Raw genomic sequence first — 15,159 nt, 5'->3', positions numbered from 1 at the left:
AGCTCATATTCTAGTGCCAGTGATCCAGCACAGGACTTTCAGACACCCGCTTTCAAATACCTTTAACTACTGGATCCAGGTCTTCACATCCCCTTCTCTCACCCCAATTCCATGATTCCTCCAACTTGTAGTTCATCTTTCCTCCTTCTCCTCTGCTTAGTGCCTAGCGGCATAACAGGATTTCTCTCTAGGTGCCTAGTCCAAATTTCTCGTGATAAGTTATACCTCTTTCAGGACTCGAGTCCTATTCTAAACCACAGCCTGTGCATGCCTGTTATACTCCTGTTGCACTCTCATACATGGGCACATGTTTTGGTCCCTACTTTAGCCTGGTGGCTGGCATGCCGTATATGCTTCTGCCAGCATAGTTTCTGGGTATCGATTGTCTTCTGCATTCCTTGCCATTGTAAAAACTTCATTTCCTACCCTACCATCTTGCATGGAGCTGAGAACGCAGGACTAAATTTTTCCTAGTAGAATATAGATGAAAGAAATATATGCTACTTTCAACCTGGTCCATAGAAACCTCCACAGAACCAGTTGGATGTAACTCTCTGGAAAATCTTTGTTATTTTGTTATCTATCAACAAGTATCATTGATTGATTTCTGAGGCATAAACTACTCCACTCTTCTTATGAGTGAAAAAGTAGTCTCTGGTATACGATGTTAAAAAGCAACTTTGATTTGAGCATTTAGCTGACACAGAAGCCAGCAATACTTATATAAAGCATACTTCTTTCAAAGACAACAGAGGCTGAAATTTTTATAATCAGTTAAGTTTATGACCTTTTGAATAAATACGGTCCCACATGGCCAGCAGCTCCTCTGGCGGTGGCCACTGGTCCCAAGTCAGTTCTTCAACTTCTGCCTCATCATAAAGGACTGATATGAGGCCAGTCCCCTCACTTCTCCCCTGTGTCAGCCTCATGTTGGCTCTAGCTGGCCAACATGCCTATGCCCATTTGTCAAGCTACAGCATACTGAAAGATATTCAAAATGCAATTGTTTAGCGGGAAGAAACAGGAAATCCAAATACCTCCATGGCCACAAGTCTGTGAACACTCTGTCCAAGCTGTCCACCCTGAGAGCTGACAGTTGACCACACATTCTACTAGGCAGTGAGTGCTCATCCTCTGGGGCTTCTCCAAGTTACGCTGCAGATGGAAATAGAATACAATTTTACTGCAGAAGCCACAACAACATCAAATCAAAACATTATCCTTTTATGTGAAAGACTGTCCTTTATTCTATGATAAGAATCTTTTTACATTTTTGTGGGGAAAAATACCCTTTCTTATATAAATCGGTGACAATCACAGAAAATCGTTTTCCTTTCTTCACAAAATCAAAACTTGTCAGCCAAAATTTCTTTTTATAAACGTTAAAATAGGCCTGCAGTTATGGTGCTGGGAAAGCAGGTGGTTACATGACAAAAGAGGTCTGTCCTGTCATTCAGCTGCCAGGGAACCAGAGGAAGCCTCAGTGCTAAATTCAAGCACCCTGCAGTTTTGGGTGGGCCAACAGTACACAGAGAGTGCAAAACTAACAACTAGCTAGGCTAAAACATAAATAAAATAAGAATAAAACCAAAATCAATAACCAATCTAAAGTTTATTTAAAAAGAACAATTACGTTAAAAAATATAATCACGGGCTTAATCATGGAAAACGCTCTGGTGATACAGTTCGCTTTCTTCTTGTTCTCTCTGAAACCTGTATCTAAGCAAAGTCTACAAGTTTTCTAATGACAAGGTAGAAGAGATCTTAGTAAAAAAATAAATCATCTAAGAAACACAGAAAGAATAACAAAAAATTTGCTTTAGGAATCATACACTCTGTGCTTATTTAGGAAACCTTTGACAGTCAACACATGTTAAGTGTTAGAAATGGCCATACCAAGCAAAAATTAAGGATTATAGTATAATTACTTGATAAGTAGACAAAATTGGCATTACCATATAGGATCTATTATCCACACAGGATATATGGAGATTCTAGTTAGGGTAATAATTTGGGACTACTTTAAATTAAGTTTTAAAAAATAGTTGTTGGACATATGGTATTTGGAAAGCAGAGAAACTGATTTTCTATTAAAACTTTATATCTTTTTTATATCAAAAGAAAATATTTATTAGATATAATAAACGTAAGATTTAAGATTTTTCAATTATTTGGGGTTGTTGTAGGCTGTTGATTTATTTTTCTTGTATCTGACTACTTCATGAGAGGCAGATATTATGAAATAAAATGTTAAAATAAATCACTAACTTTTGGTTGACAGAACTCTGCCATGTATTAGCCAGTTTCAGAATTACACCAAATGGGACGTCCAATTTCAGATGGTCTTGTCTTAGAGTTGGTTTTAGTCTGTAGCTCTATTCCTGCTTTAGAGAACATGTTTTTGTGACACTACTTAACACAGTTATATCAGGATAGATGAGGCAGATTTTGTTTTGATTTCAATTTCTACTTGTGGACTCCACCTATCTTAGGAGAGATGAGACAACTTTTATTTTGCCAGTTTGCTAAAAAAGAAGTTACTGTGATGAACTGAGCTAACTGGCCCCATATTTTCAATTTATTCCAAAGATTGTTTAGTTATTCTTAAGAGTATGACAGCAAATTGTCATATTTATTTCTATTAAGTTTCTCCCATAGTGCTTTTACTTTTACATTGGGAAGGTAATGACAGCCTCTTTGGAACAGGTTTTTACCAAACTCCATATAGTTTGAAAAACAGGGGTAAAAAATTCCAAACCCACTAATTTGAAACTTGGTAGGGAGGCATTTTAACTTAGTTTGAGAAGAAAAATACAACTGTATTTGTACAACTGTACTAATTATCTAGCAATTAAATACTAAGAAAATTAGCAAAGTATTCTAACAGCAAGTGTCAGTGTTCATGTTTTATGCAAGGGAAAGTATTTATCAATTTGGAAATGAATTGCCTGTCCAACACAAAGAATCATATCTAAATATTAGAGTCACCTGATTTCAGTAGTTTCTTGACCAGCTAATACATCTAAAGGAATTATTAAAAATCATAACAATATTTTTTAATTATTTATTTTTTGATTTTCTTTAGAGGGAGAGAGAGAGAGAAAGAGAGACATTGATCTGTTGTTCCACTTATTTATGCATTTATTGGTTGACTCTTGCACATGTTCTGAATGGGGGAAAAAAACCACAAACTTGGAGTAACAGGATGATGCTCTAAACAAAGGAGCTACCCAGCCAGGGCAAAATATAGATATATTTTAATGAACTTATTTCCCCAGTGAAAAGTGGCCTTTCCTAGTCATCGTGACTAAGTTCAAACTACTGAGATACAACTGTATTATACTAGTACCAATTACTTTAACTGAACCTAAGCAGTGATGAGAAATCAGTCTGTCACTTAATATCAAGCATCATGGAGGTTGCAGACCAATAGTAATGAAAACAAAGCCTTGGATGTGAAATGTAAATATAAACAAATTACCTGCTCACATTGGTCCATGCCGACTGGCTTGCCATCACTGCGCACACAGCTTAGAAGGCGGGTCCTGACACCTTGCCCACAGGTCGCGTTTTCACTCAGCTGGCATGCGCTCCACTCTACAGGCATAGAATCACCAAACTGAGTTTCAAATTCAGGCCATGTGAGCAAAATACAACAAACCATTGATTATCTGCATTGGTGGAGAAAGATAGTGAACACTTATAATCCTAAAACCACTTTCATCTGGCTTCAAAAACATCATGCAAGTCTTTTATAGAAAAATAAATGATCAAGTTGATAACAGTGAGTTATTCTACTAAGTTTGCTTCCTTGATGTAAAAATGAGAGTATTTATTAGAAGCCATCTCACAGTTTGCTCGGAAGAGAAGGAAAGATACTAACCAGGATGACAAAGGAAAACAAGTTTCGAATCATCTATGTGCTGGGGATAATTGAGAGAGAAAATAACACGGAAGTGAAGCTAGTTTTTTTATGTAAACCTAAAAATGTTTTCAAGGAATAAATATAATCATCAAAACAATTTGGTACATTTGGTACAGTAAAGCCAAGAGAGATACCCCAACAAGAAAGAATTCAACATATTCAGAACTATATAGACTGTCCCCAAAACTCTAACTTTTAAAAGTTATTCTCTCATCAAACAAGGTTTTATAGATTTGGATAGTTGTATTACAAAGTAGATAACTGAGAGTCAGACTAAAACCTCCCTGTTTCTTAAAAATAAATTATTGTTGGTTTGGATAAAATGGAATATCCTTGGTCATATTCAATGAAAACCTTCTTAAGTAGATGATTTAAAATTTTAAATAAAATAAAAACTCTTGTATGATAAAACCAGTGTTTTAAAGACATGCTCTTTCACTAAAGCAAATTTAATTGTACTGTATTTCTTAAAAATCACTATAAAAACCAAGAATCTGAAGCACCTTTAACTAAAGAAAAAGGACAAAACACGAAATCATCTTTCACCGATACAGACAACCATACAGCTCCACAGCACTTACTACAAGGTTTTCTACATGAGAAATTGCAGCAGTGCCACTGGGATTTCAGTGGGAATTTGTTTCAGGAAACAATATTGTTTTGCCTCTGCAGGCACATGGCAGTTTGGCCGTCAGTATTGAATTCAATACTGAGACTGAAGATGGTTCCACCTTTTGTAGCATTTTGTATATCTGCTACTGCAGGAAATGGTGAGTAGCAGATCAATGTAATTTAACAGTTTTTGGTCTTAGACATTGAGCACTGTGGTGCCCAGGAAAAGTCTGAGCAGTGGCTTAGTAACAAAGCTGTTAGGATTCCCAGTGCCTGTCAAACATCCCTGTCCAGGTAGGCCTACCATTCGTCCTTATTGAGATCCATATAGCAAGTCCATCACAAGCTTGAGTTTCTTGAACAGAGACCATTAAATAGCTAAATTCGATGAGAGAATGAGTATATTCTTTCCAAAAAGGTAAATTATCCCCTGCTATTTTTATTGTTTCAATTTATCACAGCTTAATTCAACTTTATTCTGAAATGTTGCCAAATCTTTCTAAGCATCTTTGAATTCAAAGATTCCAGGTGGCATTGCTGACTCTTCATGCCAAGAGTGGGCATTTCTTGCTGTAAAGGGACACTGGAAATGTCAAACCCTCAGCTTGTTGTGCAATACATTCACACATTCTATTGTCAGTCTTTAATTTGGAGAATGAAAACACACGTAAACATTCTCCCATGAGTCAATGGTAAGGGAAAAGGCCATGGCTGTGGATGTCAACTATACCTGTCAGGTTGTACTGGAACTGGAAGCAGTTGTCATTGAGGAGGCAAGGCTGCACCTGGGAGTCTTCGGCACACGTCGTTCTTGAGCTCAGTGAGGGCCTCAGCAGATGGCGGGTTCTTCTCTGCATTGTGTGGGGGTCACATGACTATGGAAATCAAAGAGCAGGCAGAGTTAGGAAACACTCAAAGTTAGCTGATAAATTATGATTATCCATATACATGTAGGAATATGTACAATAACTACAGAGAAGAAACTATTGAAATTATTAAACATAATATTTAGAACATAAAACCATTACATGATGCAATGTAAATAGTTTTTGGTGTTGTTACCTGACAACTCTTTTCTGTGTTATAGTGAAGCCTACATTTTTAATCTCCCATGTATTATGAGGTACAGAGAGCCTATTTCATCAATTAAATGGACTCTGTACTCTCAAATAGTCTGTCTGCCCCCTAGCAAGAGATTAATGCATTTTGAACATTTAAATGATTGAAAAAAAGGAAGACATTGTCCCTGTGCCCTCTGATAATCTAGCCCAATAGAAAGGATCACACAGAACCCTTTAATGGGAAAATCATTTTTAAAATCCTGGAACAGACAAATACACATTGAATTATGAAATCATTATTGCCAATAGAGCAGAACTGTCTTCTTATTTGGGAGGCCTTCTGAGCCACAGACAATGAGCCTCTGCATGCCATGGCTTTTTCAGCAAAATTCATGTATAAATGTGAACTTCAGAGACCTCCTGCAAATATCACTTTTCCCATGCATCCACATGTTCTCTCATAGCTTGGACACATGTAATGCCCTTGAGCCAATTAACCTGCTTGCCACATCCACCTGCTTTACTCACAGTGGACCTCAAGCTTCCCCGATTGGAATAATCTCCTTTCAGCTGTCCTACATCCCTCCCTCAGAACATTAATGGGGCCTTCATTGACAATCTTTCTTCTAATAATTTCAAATTCTTCTCTTCTTTCCTAAGCAACATTCCACCCATGCTCAGGAATTGCTCCATGTGATGGGCTTCTAAACATATACGTACACATAAATTTATCTGTTATACCTGCCTTTATAATATTATTATTCTTTGTTACCCTGGCTTCTTCCTTTCTTTATAAGTTCTTTGGATCATGGTTTCTACTGGCATGTCACTCCCTGAAATCTTGGTATATGTTTTACACAGTGGTTGTTCAATAAATAACATTAAATATGGTCACAACAACACAATCCCAGACCCAGAAGTCTAAAGAGGCACAAAGTTGCTTAAACCACAGGAGAAATAAACATTTCTCAATTAGATACCAAATCATTGTTTCATATTTGGGATGTTTTATTTATTTTTTATTCCTTTTACCTTTTCAGATATTGTAGCAAGAGCACAACCTGTAAACTGAATCTTCACTGTTAATCAAAATGATAATGTTCAATTGAACTGAACTATGCAGAATGATGCCACAAACTTTTTCTAATTTTAACTCTCTGGAGCCATTGAAAGACCTTTGCAATTCATATGACTTTATAGTTAGACAATGTGTCAATACTTGTAAAGTAATTTTATATTTTAATTGTACCGAATGATTGAAAAGAGCCATTAAAACAGGTAATTATTCTTAATTATCTGCAAAAGAATCCCACAGTAAATGCTTACCAATGATTTATTATTAGTTCATTAATTAATTTGTTTGTCCTCAAGAGAAGCAGTAACAACTTAAATATTTTCCAATAAAAGAAAACGAAGTAATCTTGGTAGATATTTCTGATTACTTCTTTTCTACCTTATAAAAAAGTTAATGTCTGAACCAAGTGAATATGTGTAGGGACTTAAGTACCAGTTTAGTCTAAGCCATCAAATAAAGCAAAAGAGAAAATAACAAATATACACACATGTATGTTCAAATAAAATTACTAGGTAACCTTGAACAATTCATTTATGTATTCTGTACCTTATTTCTTTATCTAAACCTGGGTGAGAAAAGGGGTATAATTTAATAAAACTTAAGGATTTCCTCACAGTGTATCAGTCTCTAGTTTTTAAGGCTAGTGGATACAGTTTCAAAATATCCTCCTGAAACTAACCTGTTATTCATAACCACGTAGATGTTGATAATCACTTTTTATAAATTAACATATTGAAAACCAACACTGCGGCTAACTCTCCCACTAACACTTTTTCTATAGAAACAGGCAAAGAGGGGAGCATGAGTGACTAAATACTACAAACCCAACCCAACCTAATCTTAGGCAATATTTCTACATTCCACCTTATAAAAATTGTCCTAGCATTGCTTACAAGTGATAGAAGGGTTAGTGTTTCTCAAAGGGACATTGGGGTGGGTCTAAGAAAAAAGAGAATAGCAAAGGAGACTTACATCTAGATGATTTCTTTATTGGACCAAGACTCCTCAAATATTAACTTGGATCTCCTCTTTTCAAGAGTATTTATATAAAGACATGTTGTCAACTTTATAAAGAGGTGAGAAAGGAATGTGTAGATTACTACCCAAAGTCAACTCTGAGCCAGTTCCATTATAAAAATCAATGTTATATACCTCAAGTTTATTTGCTAGTGAAGGGCATGACCAATAAGTATCAGTTATAGTATTCCCCACTTATCTGTGATTTTTCTTTCTGTAGTTTCAGTTACCATGGTCCAAAAACATTCTATGGAAATTTTCAGAAATAATTCATAAAGTTTAAATTGTTCACTGTTATGAGTAGTGTGACGAAATCTCACGCCACCTCACTTGGGATGTGAACCATCCCTTTGTCTGGTGTATCTATACTGTACATGCTCCCCTCCCATTAGTCACTTAGGAGTTGTCTCCATTCTCAGATCAACTATCACAGTATCACAGTGCTCAAGTCACCCTTCTTGTACTTAATAATGGCCCCAAAGCACAAGTGATGCTGGCATACCAGATATCCCAAAGGATATTCTTTAAGTCAAAAGGTATGTATGTATTGGAATAAAAGATTTAGTGCTATCCATGGTTTCAGGAATCCACTGAAGGTCTTGGAATATATTCCCCACAGATAAGAAATGACTATTGTAGTCTCTGGTACATATGTCCCTTTAAGAGATTAGGTTTTCTAAATTATTACCTTTGAAAACCAACACTTACCTTAAAGTTTAATAATTCCTTATGACATTGTGCCTACACACCTTTTGTTCTTTCTATCAACAAGGCCTTTACCTATTTGTCTGACCTGAATATTTGTATTTATTTATCAAAATCAAATCACATATCCCTCCTGTGATCATCTCTTGACTTCCTTGCACCCCTATAAATGGAATCACCTCCTCTAGTACTCATTTGCATTGCACTATTTAATAGTCCATGGACTAATGAAAGAGTCCATGTCTTAATTTTCTTGGACATTGTGAGGCTTGGTCTGTGTCTGGCATAGAGTATGTAAATAATAAATATTCGTTATGTGGAATAATTTGGTTCTCCTTGAGCAGTACAACTGGATTTTTCTAAGTTGCCATTAGCAGATAAACGGTCAACCCTGGAATAGGATTATCTTGCCTGAATGTAAGAATTCCCCATAGCTCTGTATATTTGAGGGAATAGAATTATTTCTCTAATTCTCATAATTTTTAATAGTAAAATCTAGATGATAGTTCCCAGAATAACAGAGTCTATCATTAAATTAATAAACATATCAATAAATCAATTTTTATTTACCCATATAAATAACAGACAATTTAGATATTTTAAGTAAATCCAAATAAGAACATATAATTTTATATTTTTCTCATTGACACTAAAATATTAACAATTACAGTTTAATAAAATCTGGCATAATTATAAGTACTTGTGGATTTGAGTCACTTTGCAAATTTCTTGTCTGGAGATGAGCATGACTCCTAGGCCTGTCCTTGTCAGCTCCCATTACATATGGGAGCACAAGGCCTTTATTCTGTTACAAGGTTTATCTGATAATTCTGAGATGGTCTCTCCCTCATTTAGTCAATTAGCCTTCCTGTCAGTAGCTCTGCTATTTCTCTCTTTCATAAGGCAACAATGGATATATGGTATGAACTTGAGTTTTCTTATTTGGAAAACGGGGTAAAAAGATTCACAAAATACCATTGCAATGCTTTGTAATATAAATGTAAATGAAATTAAACCCTCATTTGCAAAGGCTGAAAAGGGGTGAGAAAACCTCTAGGGGAGAAAAATATGAGTCTGAAGAATTGTAAGTCATGCCTCTCATATTTAAAACTTTCTCAGAGCTTCTGAGGGGATGGTTACAGGAGTAAAAGAAAAAAAGTTCTTTGCACTTCACAGTGCAACAAGGAGAGCAATGTCAAAAGTATACAGACAACATGTTCAATATGCTCAGTAAAATTAAGTGATATGTTGGATCCACAAACCTCGAACAGAACAGATGGGACCAATGACTGAAGCTGCAGGACCTCTGTGATGTCAGCATCCAATAGAAGAAAGAGGAAGGTTAAAAAATAGACATTTACATACCCCCCAACGACAAAATGAAAACTTTAATAGTCCAAAAATGGTTGACTACAAAGGTTCCATAGAGGTTTTGGGAGCTATTGAGTCTGGATCCAATGAACTCTCAACACTTACAAGACAAAGCTCCCTTCCAGGAACATTTCCTGCAAGAGAAACTGGTGGGAAGAGTTGCCAAATTGAGTAAAACAAGGACACTAGCAATGAAAGAAAAGGAAGGGACAGTAAACAAAGTGGGGAAGAAAAAGAAATCCAGCAAAATCTCACAAAATAAGCTTGCGTATTTTGGGGGTGGGGGGAGAGAGAGAGAGAGAGAGAAACACCATGGACCATGGAAATGAAAGCAGGAAAAAACAATTCTCAATCACACCTCTTTCTAAAAGTTCAAAAAAAATTGATTTTTCAGGAAAGTAAGCAAAGAGATCAAGTTCAAATTTCACAAAACAGTATTATGAGGGAAAAAGAAACAAAGGTCAGAAATAATATCCCCATAGATAAAAAGTGCAGCAAAGAGACATGCATGAAAACAGATGAAAACTATTTCAAAATGAACTAATAGTCGCTTAGGAAATAAAACAAAGTATGAAAGAACAACATAAATAAAAATTAGAAAAACTGAGAACTCAAGTGATAGAACTCAGTAAATAGAAATAAAAATCATTTTCAGAAATAAATATAAAACTAGGTGAAATGAATAAAAACACAACAAATAATGTTTCAAATACAGAAATGAAAAAATAAAATTTGAAATTAAGTAAAATTTTTGAAAAGAATTTGAGAAAAACTGGTGAGTAGAAAAATGGGGCAAAACAGATGTCACATGCACATAATAAGATTTTATGAAAAAGGAAACTTAAGAGAACAGAACAACACAAAAAGTTTCAAGAAAAAATTTTTAAAGACTTGAAACTACTGTTTAAAGCATACATCAGAATCATTAATACTGAGACATATCTTAGTAAAATTATTATGCTCTAAAGAAAAACATACATTCTTTGAGTATCTAGGCAAGAATATGAGATGGTTTATAAAGGAAAAAAATCAGATTATCATTAGACTTTTTGACAGGAAAATCTTATGCCAGAAAAATATTGAAGAACTATAATAAGGAATATACAAAGTAAAAGAACTAATTATAAGACTTTATGTCTAGCAAAACAGTCAATGAAATGACCATAGATAAACTGTTATAATCATGCAAGAACTCAAGGGATGTGATTTCCATGAACCCTTCTTAGGAATTTACTGGAGACTGAGTTTTACACATCCAATATGGCAGGAAAGTCATCAATGTAAAGATTTGTGGTGAGCCAAATTTACACACAGAACTTACATAAAGGCTGTGTGGTATTTGTATTTGTCTTTCACCAATTAGCTTAATTCACTTAGCATAATATTCTCCAGTTCCACCCATGCTGTCACAAAAGGTAGGAGCTCCTACGTGATCTCACTTATGCATAAAATGAACAAACAAGCAAAATAGAAACAGAGGCATGGAAACATGGAACAGAATGACAATGGCCAGAGGAGGGAAGGGAGGGGGATAATGGTGGAAAGAAGGGGAAGGGACTAGTCAAAAAATATATATGCATGACCCATGGACATGGACAACAGTGTGGGGATTGACTGTGGGACTGGGGGTAGGCTGGGCATAGGAGGGCAAAGGGGGGAAAATTGGGACAACCGTGATAGAATAATAATAAATAAATAATAATTTTTTTTTTAATTTAAAAAATTATCTGGTCTGAAGACACAGATAAAATACATATGTAAAAGAATGAGGAGGGCCTATGTAAAACTATAACATTTTAAAGTACTGATGTTAGTGGTACTATAGGGATTATTATTCTGAGACTGTTTTCTGTATTATATGGAAAAAAGCAAATGTATCATTAGGATACCTTGTTTTTCTTTTATCTCTAGTGTCCTTGACAAAGTTGCCTCTTAGTTTAGAAAAAAGGAGATATCAATGTATCAATAGGATAGAATTTAAGTGAATTCTTACAGTTCATTTTATAAACTCACAAAATATATCCACTTCAAAATAAGAAGAATAATAGTAGTATATATTTCGAAGCTCTGCCTGCTGAAGTGGCCTAGAAACAGTGGAACCCAGCAGGTGTGGGCAACCCTAGAGTTCTTCCTGTGGCATTAAAGAGCTCTTGCATTAAAAGAGGCCGGAGCTTTATAGAGAAAAAAGAAAAAGAAATATACATGATGAGCCTGACACATCTTGCAATATCAGATAGCAAGGAAGCTAACAAGGACCACCAGTCTTTATTCAAATGTTTGTAGAACAAATATCTGAGCATTAATATAAATAACTGAAACAAATTAAAATATCAACTTTATTTAAATCTGTGATTTCACAACTATACAAAAATAGACGCATGTAGTGAAAAATGCTAGGAAAACAACTCCTTATTTTGAAAACTGATAAATAAAGGGCAAATACACATTTTTCATGCAGCCTTTACTATACGAAATGGATCAATAGTTAATTAAATAGCAGTTTTGGTAAAATTTCTCCTTACAAAAGTAGCTCCACAAGTGAGAAAGGATGATAGAATATAAACGTTCCAATTTTTTTGAATTTCCTAAATGATAAAGGGTCTTGGAATTGATCACTAATGATACCTAAACTCACAAAAGAGATAACCAGACATTGCCTTCTGAGAAAGAGCACACATTCTAGGAAGGAGTCTTGCCAAAGTAATGAACCTTGAATCTATATCTAACTCCCCAATTTACAGGAAATTCAAGCATAGAGGAACATATTAAGCCTCACTAGTGGAGATGAAATTTACTAGACAGACTGGGTCATTCCATAGGAAAGATGACCCATTTTCCTTACCAATGAATTGCTATTGAGAAAAAAGAAAGAAATGAGAGAAAAGAAGTAGATAAAATGTTTAACGACATTATAAAAACAGGCAGAACTAAGTAATAATGTCTAGCCACCCAGATTAGAATTTTAAAAGAAAAGATGATCACAGAAGTCCGTACATAGTTTACTTCTGAGAGAGGTAAGGAGGTTATAATTAAGAACATGTGTGGTAAAGCTCTTTGTGGGCAACTGAGAAGTTTCTACCTTCTAATCTGGGTGGCTGTTTGATGTCTAAACTGAATATTTGTTTTGCATGGTTTTTCGTATTTGTGTTAAAATCAATAGTTTAAAATTTTTCTTTTTTAAGTGTGTTGTTTTCTATAGTGAATTAATAGACCCCAAGAGAGAAAAAACAAATGCATTTAGAAAACAATGAAATAAATAGTGCTAAGCAACGATTTTTTACAATAGATCTTTACTATATTTGGCAGTGTTCTATTAAGTCATTAGAATTTATTCTCTCCTTTCTTCATGTGCATAGAAGAGAACTACACTTCCCCACCTTCCTTGCAGTTGGTGTGACCACGCAAATGAGTCTTGACAAGTGAGAGGGAAGTGGGAGACTGTGTGTGACACTCCACTCCTGACCCTAAAGCCTTCCTCCATTCTCTTCACCCTCTTTAGCGAGCTGGAATGGTGATAACAGGAATGACTTTGGATGCCCAACTTGAAGATGGCAGAAACCTGCATTAACTTGGGTCCCAGAATAACTGCATGGGATGGACAGTGTCCTTTCCCCACTGAGGACTGTTTTGTGGGAGACAAAATTATATTCCATTTGAACTGTGCAATTTTGGGTTATATGGTTTATCAAATTATCTAGAACTACTATGACTCCCTTAAAGTCTCAAATTTTTAAGCATCAGTTTAGCATTTCATATGACACATTTGGGAAATATGGACTTACAGGTTTAAAGACATAAGTGAACATGAAATTGGTTGTAAATTATAAATGGTTAAATTATTATCAATGTGAAACAACTGCTGTCCTTGAAAACTCTTCTAGGAAGGTTTCCATACACTTTAAAATAATAGTTTTTGAGAATACATTAAATGCAAGGCACTGCACCAATGAACAAAACATCATTCAGGAAGGATTTTCTTATTATTCTTTGGATTTTCAAGAGATCATACCTTGTCTGTACCAAAGACTTATAATTATAATTTAAAAGAACATGTTATGAATTTAAAAGGAAATATAGTTATTTCATCCGTTCTTTTTTTAAACTCTATTTATTGTTTTTCTACTACAGTTGTCCCACTTGTTTACCTATTGCTCCCCCAACCCTGACCATGCCCCCTCCCACAGCCAATCCCTACCCTGTTATCCATGTCATGGGTCATTTATACTAGTTCCTTGACTAGACCTTTTGCCTTCTTTCCCTGATTTTCCCCTCTAGCCTCCCCCTTGGTCACTGTCAGTCTTCTCCTGTTTCCATGACTCTGGTTATATTTTGCTCATTTGTTTATGTTGTTCATTAGTTTCTATATTAGGTGATATCACATGGTATTTGCCTTTTGCTGCCTGCCTTATTTCACTAAACATAACATTCTCCAGTTCCATCCATGTTGTCACAAATAGTATAAGTTCCTTCTTTCATTCTGCTGCATTGTATTCCATTGTGTAAATGTACCAAGCTTTTTAATCCACTCATCTACAGATGGGCACTTAGGGTGTTAACAGCACTTGACTATTATAAATAGTGCTGCTATGAACATAGGGGTGCATAGGTTCTTTTGAATTGGGGTTTCGGGATTCTTCGGGTATAGTCCTAGCAATGGAATTGCTGGTTCAAAAGTCAGTTTCATTTTTAGTTTTTTGAGGAAATTCCATACTGTTTTCCATAGTGGCTGCAGCAGTCTGCATTCCCATCAACAGTGCAGTAGGGTTCCCTTTTCACCACAACCTCACCAGCACTTGTTGTTTGTTGATTGTTGATTGTTGATGATGGCCATTCTGACCAGTGTGAGACGGTATCTCATTGTGGTTTTAATATGCATTTCTCTGATGGCTAGTGTTGTTGAACATTCTTACATATGCCTATGGGCCCTCTCTATATCCTCCTTGCAGAAGTGTTTGTTTAGGTCCTCTGCCCATTTTTTAGTTGGATTGTCTGTCTTCTTGGTGTTGAGTCTTATAAGTTCTTTATATATTTTGGAGATCAATCCCTTGTCTGAGGAATCATTGGCAAATATGTTTTTCCATATGGTTGGTTCCCTTTTCATCTTATTGATGTTTTCTTTCACTGAGCAGGAACTCTTTAGTTTGATGTAGTCCCATTTGTTTATTCTTTTCTTTATTTTCCTTGCTCTAGGAGATATATCAGAGAAAATATTGCTATGTGGGATATCTAAAATTTTACTGCCTATGTTTTCTTCTAGGGCGTTTATGGTGTCATGGCTTATATTTAAGTCTTTGATCCATCTTGAATTTATTCTGTTGTATGGTGTGAGTTGGTGGTATAGTTTCATTTGCTTTCTATACCCCTGTCCAGTTCTCCCAGCACCATTTGTTAAA

At 35.4% G+C, this 15,159-nt stretch overlaps 1 protein-coding gene across 1 annotated transcript in view; it reads right to left on the bottom strand.

Moving 5' to 3' along the window:
- THSD7B (thrombospondin type 1 domain containing 7B) overlaps positions 1-15,159 on the bottom strand; it is an 824,502-nt gene that overhangs the window by 58,904 nt on the left and 750,439 nt on the right. Inside the window, exons 17-19 of the mRNA XM_090267231.1 lie at positions 5,268-5,412; positions 3,482-3,597; positions 1,038-1,155 (exon numbers count right to left, since the gene is read on the bottom strand). Of these exons, the coding sequence (XP_090123357.1) occupies positions 1,038-1,155; positions 3,482-3,597; positions 5,268-5,412 (379 nt within the window). The remainder of the gene's footprint in view (positions 1-1,037; positions 1,156-3,481; positions 3,598-5,267; positions 5,413-15,159) is intronic.

The sequence above is a fragment of the Furipterus horrens genome, unplaced genomic scaffold (assembly GCF_987537825.1).
Source record: "Furipterus horrens unplaced genomic scaffold, mFurHor1.1.pri manual_scaffold_1, whole genome shotgun sequence".
NCBI classification, from domain to species: Eukaryota; Metazoa; Chordata; class Mammalia; order Chiroptera; family Furipteridae; genus Furipterus; species Furipterus horrens.
Note: the sequence above shows the minus strand (reverse complement) of the source record. Positions and strands in the feature narration are given on the sequence as shown.